This window comes from Pieris brassicae, chromosome 5 (assembly GCF_905147105.1).
Source record: "Pieris brassicae chromosome 5, ilPieBrab1.1, whole genome shotgun sequence".
Lineage (NCBI taxonomy): Eukaryota > Metazoa > Arthropoda > Insecta > Lepidoptera > Pieridae > Pieris > Pieris brassicae.
In genome coordinates this window covers 20,783,548-20,793,573 of record NC_059669.1, presented here as the reverse complement: position 1 = coordinate 20,793,573, position 10,026 = coordinate 20,783,548, and the positions used below count along the sequence as shown (strand labels likewise).

General features: G+C 34.1%; 1 protein-coding gene across 1 annotated transcript; it reads right to left on the bottom strand.

Annotated features, from left to right (window-relative positions):
- Positions 1-2,837: 2,837 nt before the first annotated feature.
- On the bottom strand, positions 2,838-9,915 carry LOC123709559 (potassium/sodium hyperpolarization-activated cyclic nucleotide-gated channel 3-like). The gene is made up of 8 exons (XM_045660964.1): positions 9,864-9,915; positions 8,295-8,466; positions 7,475-7,780; positions 6,494-6,695; positions 5,611-5,702; positions 4,789-4,974; positions 3,754-3,943; positions 2,838-3,172 (listed from the first exon to the last, which is right to left on the bottom strand). The coding sequence occupies exons 2-8, from the start codon at positions 8,376-8,378 to the stop codon at positions 2,838-2,840; spliced, it is 1,395 nt and encodes a 464-aa protein (XP_045516920.1). The 5' UTR covers positions 8,379-8,466; positions 9,864-9,915.
- Positions 9,916-10,026: the final 111 nt, after the last annotated feature.

Sequence of the window (10,026 nt, the reverse complement as noted above, 5' to 3'; positions counted from 1 at the left end):
AAACAACCATAAATAGTATGTCTAACGCAAGGTCTCATTATTGGATAGTATAAAAAAGATACAGGGTGTAGATTTTTTCGAATCTTAATAAGAATTAGTAAAAAATGACAATTTTTTTATAAAAACGCAATATAAATGATAACTTTGCAGGGGTCGGGTTTAACGACCTCCTGTAGAACAATTTTTTGCAGCTAATGACACCATCTAACCCCTAGGTTGCGTTTGATCCACGACTTTTGGGCTATATACAGTGTATACCATTTTACCATTAAAAATGGTTACCATGGCAACAACATAAAATCATACTTTACAATAGCCATTTAACAAATACGTGTTAGTGAAGATAAGTTATCGTAACTTACGTATTCTCAAACCCGAAACACACACAATGATTGTTATCAATTTGTGTTACTTTTTCTGTCTAAGATAAATTTTAATTTCCGTCTTCCGTCTATAGACGCTACTCCGTAATATCACCATTTTTGATTCGTTTTCATATAGGAGTGACTATAAATATCGAATAACTTTTTTTTTCTATCACATTGTGTTCACACAGAGATATGAAGACTGTATATATATTTTTTAACAATTGAAAAAATAATGAACTCGTGTTCCGTAATGTTTGACGTTTTTAAGTCACAACTAAAATCTAAAAGTTTTAATTAGCGAACAAGCGATGACATTTTTAGTACTAAGTTGTATATATGTTAATACATCTTTACATATATAAATATGTATGTTTGTAATAAAACTCTTCCTAAATGTCGCGACCGATTTGATGACATTTTTGTATTTGTGTTAGCTTTTCTTTGTATTTAAGACATGTACAGGACGACGTTTGTTAGGTTCGCTAGTGTTGTATATTTTGGTCCATAGTTTGTCTTATACTGAAAAGGCGTTTATTTATTTTTGTTTTTAATTTCTGCATTGAAGTAAGCAGTGATGATGACTCGACGAAAGAGTTACATAAAAAAAGTTTAATCTGGTTAAACATTTATAGTTAAGTGAATCGGTCTTAAAATTCTTCCAAAAAAACGCTAAAACAGAGAAACTAGAACGAAGACTATATTTCTAATTATTTTTATACATAGAAATGCAGCTGTTGAAACCTTTTCTTCCCCGAGTTTCTATATCTAGTCGGAATATAAATTTTAGATGTATCTACTATATCAAAACTTGTAGAGACGGCTATCGAAAGTTAAGAAATTTTAATGAGATTATGTAAAACGATGTTTTTCTAAATTAAAAGGTACTGCAAGCTAATGGACCTAATGTCCGGTTAGTCCTGGGGCAGAAGGCCTCCACAGCCAATTCGGTCTTGAGGTTGGCATTTCACTTCGCTTTATTAGCCTCGCGTCACGATTTTTGCTTGTTACGGCAAAGCTTTCCTCAAAGCTGATACTCGTCCAAACTGAAACTCGATATAATTTGAAATCTATATATTTTTAAATTTCGAATACGGTCACTACAAGTCTGCCGACTTGATATAAAGCTCGTAAACTGAATTGCATCAAATTCAAATAAACAATATAAGTTCTAGTAAAGGAATTTGATATTCAAGAGACTTATGACCGAAGTGAGTCGGATTATAAAAGTGAATGTAATGAACCTAGGTACAAATTCACTTTAAATATTGAAGTCAGAATTGCCGGTTGAAGTCATTAGACGTCGCCATTTTGCCAATTGCAGCCAGTCATAATTTTACAGAATACGCTTTGATAATACGGTTTGTGACTTAGATTTATAAGAAGAGTAAGAGTAAGAGAAATAGTTTAATTTGGTGCAATTCAACATAATATTTTTAATACTGACATAATAAACATTCCATCCTGGATATTGGTTTTTTTTTCGATTGAAATTATAGATCGGAATGCATCTTTTCCTAAATCCACTAAATCTAATAAACTGATATACGCTGTTTCAATTAAACTCGTTTATTTCTAAGTTAATAAAACATGAACTAAATATACGTGTGTGTTTCTAAGGTCTATTTTAGACAATGGAAAGATATTGTTACCATAGTAATAATCACGGTACTATGTTGAAGACTTTAGTTAGATATCTGATTTATTTTGCGGATATTTTTCTTTTGAAAATGTTAATGTTTGTGGTGCATTCCGAAATCTTCTGTTTTCTTTTTAAATTGTGATATTTTTCGATTGGACGAATACTTGAATCAGTATTTATAGTTTTGTATATTTTTTTTTATTTTAAAATGGTGGCTGGAATAAAATGCTGTAAAATATAATTTGTGTTTTATTGGATTCTCACAATTATTACCCATTACCGACGAGCATGTCATGAAAATGGATGATGCGAGAGAGGTATGTCAGATAGCAAGTGGAGATCTGTGGTCTCTGCTAACTTCTTCGGGAAAAAGGCGTAATCATTAAATCATTACAAACCCAGTTCACGCTACGTGTCAATTTTTTAATTTTATTTTCATCGAGTTTACCTGTTAGTCCGGGACTTAAGCTAAATTGTTTTTCGTTAACGCGATTATTGCAGGTTAACATAAAACGGATATAATCTTCTCTCGACCACGATTTCCTATAAAGCACTGGAAACGTAAATAAAGTAATTATTTAATTAACGTAGATTATACCAATTATTACAAGGCCGGCAACGCGCTCGCGAGCTTTCTGGCATTGAGAGTGTCCTTGGGCGGCGGTATCACTTAACATCAGGTGCCCGTTTGCCCTCTGTCTAAAAAAACTGTTTAATGAAATTACCGCGGATTGGATTGGAAGGAAAGTTTGGATAAAGATCTTGAAAAAATTAAACTCAACTTAAAATTACGAGTTTATTAGACTAATTCTTAAAACTAACATCGTAATTCATTCCGGCAATTCGACCTTTCTGCTCTTCTTCATGTTCAACTCCGTTTTATGGTGGTCATCCAACATTTTGGACTGCTCATATCTGTTAGTTGCCACCTTTTTGATGTCCTCATACACAGTGGGGTAGCAAGCAACGTAACTTTCGAAATCCTCTTTGTCCAATCGAAACAGTTCACAATTCGTTACAGCCACAGCGGAGGCGGTTCGTAGTCTGTGACTCATTACTAGCGCGATTTCTCCAAAGAAATCGCCATCTTCTAAATGACACACTTCCTTACCTGACTCGCAATATATTGCTACAGTACCTTTGTGTATAAAGTACAGGCAATCTCCTGTAAAGTATAACATTTTTATTTTTTATTTCGTCTTATCAGGATCTAATGCAGAGTTTAGAAACATAAAAAATTGTCGAATTTTACTTCCAAATTAATTTAGTTTGTATAGAAACCCCTTATTCTCAAAGTAGACAGAGCGTCAACTAGTAGTTGTTTCATATATGTAAATCTATTCGTAACAAATTCAGACAGAAATTGGCACACATAAGATCCATATAAATATCACTAATTAAAGTCGTTTTACGTAAGTATACGCAGTTTGAACCTATTGGTTTCAGTGTGCCACATTTCTGTCGTATTTAATTAAACGGTGAAGGAAAACATCGTGAGGAAACCGGCTTGCCTTAGACTCAATAAGACGATGTAGGCATATAAGAATCATCTACTTGACTGTTAGATTGACAAATAATCATGAAACAAACAGAAATCTCAGGCCCAGACCCAAAACGCTTGTAGCGCTTATATACGGAGATTTTATACGGACTGAAATGAACACTTATGTTAATCCATTGTGTGATATTGTACTAAACGTTTATTTATTCTAACAAACAAAAATCTAACATTCATATGAAACTGACCTATAGTTTTGATCTTCATAATAATATCACCAGCAATAAACATAACGATTCTAAGTTTACTCCCGATTTGTAACAGCAGTGATCCTGGTAGCTGCTTCAGGAATGCCACATCTCGTACTAGTTGTCTCCCTGTGTGCATGATTATGTCTTCACGGAGTTGACCAGACACACAGGACATCATACGGTATTCCTAAAAATGAACACAAATACTCAGAAATAACACGATGAAATATTATAAAATATTCTCAAACATAAGCAGGAATCAATATATATATGTAATATAGTTAATAATTATGTAAATATAGTTAGTCATTATTTCATAACAACAATTTTGTAGTCTCTAGAGTTGTGTCTCGTTTTGTCAAATTGTATTCAAGAGATAAATGTTTTGCTCAATGGTGTAATTAAGCCGATTTAGTTTCATTGAATGGTTACTCCATTCAGAGCAGTAACTTACTCTAGGCGAGTGACCCTCAAGTCGTATATCAATACTTTTACGTATGTATGTTACGCACGTTTAAATTTTATAAACTATTTTTATGTAACGGGGCAAACGGGCAGGAGGCTCGTCTGATGTTAAGTTATACGTCTACCCGAGGACAATCACATTGTAAGGGCGTTAAATCCAATTGTTTCGAAAATCCATCGGTGGATAGCTGGTTCCACATAGTGGTGGAGCGCGGTATAAAACACAGAAAACGTTTATACTATTAGTCTGTAGAGAAAAATGAGCAAAAAACAATAATATCTCCTCAGCTTTATCATTGTTTCTCACGGCTTTAATTCGTCTAATACGTCCAATTTTAAAATTGAATTTTATTCATAGAAACTATTCCTTATTATTGTTCGTTCTAGTCACTCGTGAGGTATCCAAGCGGACCAGTGCCTGTACTCTGTAACTTCCAGCGATTTGCTATGGAGGTTCGTATTGCTATTGGAACTTATAGGGGATCTGATTTAATTACATTTAAAGGGTTGGAAACTTCTCAAAGAATGTCAATACTGTTGAAGAGTATCAATTTAAACTCTACTCACTGCAAAGAAATGCGACTGAAATCCAATTGCGTAAAATCTGAGGACTTTGTTTTTAATTCTCTTTGGAAATTTCTTCTGATCTAGGTACATTTCGACTTGTTTCGCCATTATGAAGTATTGCGCTCGGGCTGATTCCGTCCCGAATAATGTAATAAGATATTTAAATCCGCAATGTAATATTAATACCTACAAAATGTTGTTTAGCCTTAAAATTATTGCTACAATTATTAAATTCTTTACTTTGGTCCTGTTAGCGACGATGGTGTTTGGCGTATTTGCTACAATGAGGAACTTTATAACATCCTAGATGACCCCAACATCGTCCAATTCATAAAGTGTTACAGACTCAAGAGGCTGGGGCATGTGCACCAAATGACGAACGACAGAACCCCGAGGTCCTTACTTAACTCACAACCCGGTGGCTAGAGAAAACCCGATAGACTGAGGCTGCGTTGGTGGGATGGCGTTGTGAAGGACCTTGAAACAATAGAGGTTTTTCAATTGGAAACGCGAAGCTCTGGATATATTGCGGCGGCGAAGTGTACTTGAGGAGGCCAATTCCCACAAGGGGCTGTATAACCATTGATGATGATATTCTTTACTGCAATGCATTTGCATTACACCCGCAACACTAAGTTGATGCCGGATTTTAGGCCCCTAAGTCGTAACGGTTACGAAATAAGTGGAATGGTGGTGCAAGGCTAGAAGTGTAATAATAAGGGCTCATAACGTAGACGTTATTTTATTACAAATGTCTACATCGAAATGCGTCATTGGTTTCAAAGAAAAACAAATGTATAAATATTGTTTAGTAATAAGTACCTGAGAAATGAACCATGCAAGAATTAGAAACGTTTTAACACATCCATCTTTGTCAAGGATGTATATATTTGCGTTTCCCCTCAGCATACCAACTGTAAATTACATTTTAACAATACGATTTTAAATGTAAATATATCGGAAAATATATAAACTACTTTTGCTTCGTGGAATGCACATATACCCCAAAATAGCATCTAGTTTAATCTACTTTTAAGAGGCATAATAGTGATGCGAAATCATATAAATTTATATTAACGCCTGGGTATGATTTTCTTATATCAGCGTATAATAGTAGTTATTATGTTATATTTTAAATCCATATTCCTATACTTTATTTTTCGAGCGCCTCTCTTTTTTACATGTAACAGGAGGCAAACGGGCAGGAGGCTCACATGATGCTATCGATTATGCACCAAGTGCGTTGCCGGCCTTTAAAGAATCGGTACGCTCTACAAGGATCCTAAGTTGAATTGGTTCGGAAGTACTTCAGTAGGCAGCTGGTTTCGCATAGTTCCAGTTGTGGAGAGACCTCGAGGTGATACAGGTGGAACTACGTATTCTGCCTCGACGTCCGATTCTGAAACTCAGCTGCCGAACAACTGCTATGAACACTCTCCATTGTAGAAACCACATCTTTATGCAACGCCAAGGTATGAAGCCGCTCGGATCTGAGTGAGGAGTGACTGATCATCGACAATTCGAATCAGGTACAGGTAACGTACATGTTACGGAAATGCAGAAGTACCTACGCATCACAATTGAGCGGATGCCATCTCTTTTCGTCTCTTTGTTTCCTATTTTATAATACAAAAAATATTCTCAATAGTTTTTATAGAAGATGTGGAATCGTATACATGACTCTTCCATCCTCTTAATAACAAACCTGCTCTATCCAATGAATATACGAATCTGATTGATAATTCTTTATTCCAGAGTTTTCCCATCGAAATCCAGGAACAATTTCTGGGTGTTTCTGGGGTATAAGTGTCTTCGTACATATATTCAACAGCAAATTGCAAATACATATTCCAAATTAAATAAATTACTATGAGCAGCGTAATTTTTACCGTTGTGTTCCATGCTAGCTTTAAAAACAAGATTTTATTAAAAAAATTATATGTAATGTCTTCATATAAATCATGGCCAAAGCGTGAAATCGCTTTACTAAATGAACGGTTTGGTTCTTTTGTATGTTTCTCACTCATATTATGGACTAGGTCTGCGGATTCGAAGCAAGAATCTGACAACACACAGAGGTGTTGGAGCTGCCACACACACCACGCGAGCGAAACATGTAATGATTAATGTTTATAATATGGGAATATATTTGTTTGTACTGGCTGACTTCAAAAGTGACAAATTGATTATTAGTGATGATGTAGGAAGTTATTTTCGTGAATTGCTTTGATTTATAACTTATCCAAGTGGTGGGTATGTAGTTTTATTGAATTATTACTGTAAAAACTGTTAAGGCTGTACGACCTAGGCCTCGCTAAGTAAAATCTCTAAAACGAAAAGTCTACAGAAAGGAAGTCTTGCGAAGATGTTTTAAACAGAAGTAGACATCGTTCATAAGTTCGCATCAAAATTTAAGTCTAGTATGGGAAATCTATTATTATATGTATATATTTTAGTATGAATAATAATCCCTTTAAGAGCTTTAACCTCAGATTGCATCGTGTCTTATGTGAAACGACGGACGTCGAGGTGATACGGATCGTATTTTGTATTCTGCCTTGATGTCCGATGGTAAATCTCAGCTGCAGGTTTCAGTACGAACAACTCCTATTATACAACATAGGACATATAATCCAAAATGTCGTTAAGTTTATTTCCGCTATTACTAAATAAATGATAATAGTACCTTTAGTTTAAACGCCTCACCCAAATTGTGCACATGATAGAAAAGCTTAAGGATCCGTATTATCTTCAATGATGTGAACAGTTGCTCGATGTAAACACTTTCATATCGAAACGCTTTGAGAAAGACAATTGATGTAGAGCTGATGTCTGGTATGAACCAAGAAGTAAAATATTTGGGAACAATACGTTTCACATCTAATATCGCTTCAGGACAGGTATTTCCAACAATGTAACCCGTAATGAAGTTCGTCATTTTACTTAATAGATAAGTTATATCGAGACATAGCAAGCAGTATCCTTCTAGAACCTGAAAAAGCAAAGATATCTGTCAGTGTGTGTAGATACATAATCGTGTGTTATAGGATCATAAATGCTAGCCTATGGACATTCATATTGCTAGAGGTTACGTAGCCGGCTTTTAAGAAAGATATACGCTGTTTTGTTAGTTGAAGTGACGTAATCAATAGGACACGCATTTTTCCTTGTTTCGTTAATTGAAATATTTGTTTTACGAAACAGTTATAAAAAGCACATACCACAGACCATGGACATCCATGTCATGGCTATCAAGGAGACTGGATGAATTCCAATCATCGAGGTGGTGCACAGCTTTTGTAGAGGCGTGGGGAAGCCGGGAAAATACTTTTGTTTCGTCGGAAATCAAACCTCAAACATATGGAGTGTGTTGCCAAATTCATTTAGTGCGATAAATTTAGTTCCATTGACACTTCATGTAAAAAATTCATATTGAAATAGTTCTTAAACTGTCTTATAGTTGATAAGTAAATAACAATAGTTTATTTTAATGAAATAAAACTAACATATTCACGTGGATCAGGTCGAGAGAAATGTACAGCGAGTAATAAATCGGATACTATAATCAAAGACACAATAAAAGCCTCCATGTATAATCTGAATTTACTAAACGGATGAATGGTCCAGGGATATTCTTTAAACTGAAGATATTTTACAGCACAAAGTGCAGAATATGACCTGCAAATCGAATTGAAATATATTATATCAAGTCGTTTATCAAAAACACTAAATTTCTACTCTTATAAGAATCTGTTACAATAATTTTCACTGAGATATGTCGGTTGTTGTAGGGATGTCCAAATAAAATAAAATTAATAGATGAAAACTGGTATTAATCGTTTAAAATTTGAGCTTATAGTTTTATTAACATAAAGTTAAGCGTTGCGACGCTAGACTAAACTAACTTGAGTTCAATAAAAAGGGTTTTAAATCTAAGTCACACTTCTGTTAACTATAAAAAATATAGGTGTAGTCTAGGTCGACTGCAAACAGTATCGGAAACGAGAAATTACAATTGATGAGAGCGGGAATTTGGACTTTAAGTATGCGATAACTGCTATAAAAATATAAATAAAATATATACATATGTAACATAGCTAATTTTAGGTTAAAAAACTGTCGTAAAGATTAATGTGGCAAATATAAAATCAATACAAAAAGTACTTGTTTAGTACACTAATCAGCTAAGAAAGCTTTAAGTTTCTTGTATCTCCATTACAATATGGTGATTTGTGCTACTTAATTTTGCGTCGTTAGTAGACATTGAAACAGCACTTCTAGATAAAGAACTACTGTTCTACTTTTCTACTTGACTACTAAACTTTATGTTATGTTATTACTAATCGTAATAACACTATGGAGTAACACTTATTTCTTATTCACGATTATAAATCTTGTCTTTATCCCATATAATTAATTTAAAATCAATATAAATTTAATAGATATATGGGAACTTATTAAAATTTCTTTACAGAAAACCATTATCAAAGTTAAAATCGTAACACATCAGCTTATTAAATTTATACGATGACAACGATGGACGAAGACCAAAGAGCTTTAGATATAGTATATATATTAAAGCGTCATTACACAAAACTCCGAAACCGAAAGATTGATTCCTAGAGGAAATAACTTGGTTGTTTTAACGTAAAAAAGTTTTACTAGTTTCTATAAGATTTTTCGATCGATCGTTTCGACAACAATACTATGTAGTATATACGTTTTAATACATAGAATTTTAGACATTTCAATCCCTCAGGAATGTACTATCTTTTGCTGAATAGCGATCCGTATTTTTCCAGTTTGTCACGTTTACGTGATGACAGTCATGCAGATGCAGCCAGGTGACTTCATTTTAAATAAATGTATTGAATCTCTTTTATTCTAACGTTATCATAAATATCTTACTTGTACATCCGTCGAGACCTAGTATCGCTTATATTTACAGTCATAAGATCCACTAAAACCCGTTTAAACCGCCCACATTTTATTTCATGGCTGGTGACTTTGTCTTTCGGTAAACAGCAATTGTGTCCATGGAAGTATCCGTGAGAGTTCTCTGGCTTTTCATTTACCTTCTCTAAAGGGGTCGCTGCAGAAAGTCTTGGTGTCCACATTTTTATTAACAATATTTAAACATACAACTTACATATTGACAGAAAGATGACAGCAAAATATAGATAATGTTAAAAAATAGAATAATTTAATTATACAAAATACCATCCGTATCACCTCGAC

Coding starts and splice junctions, on each gene's coding strand:
- LOC123709559 (XM_045660964.1), bottom strand. CDS start 8,378: ATGGAGGCTTTTATTGTGTCTTTGATTATAGTATCCGATTTATTACTC. Junction 6,696..7,474: donor GTGAGGCGTTTAAACTAAAG/GTACTATTATCA, acceptor TTGTTTTTAAAG/CTAGCATGGAACACAACGGT. Junction 3,944..4,788: donor TTCAGTCGCATTTCTTTGCA/GTGAGTAGAGTT, acceptor GTTCATTTTTAG/GAATACCGTATGATGTCCTG.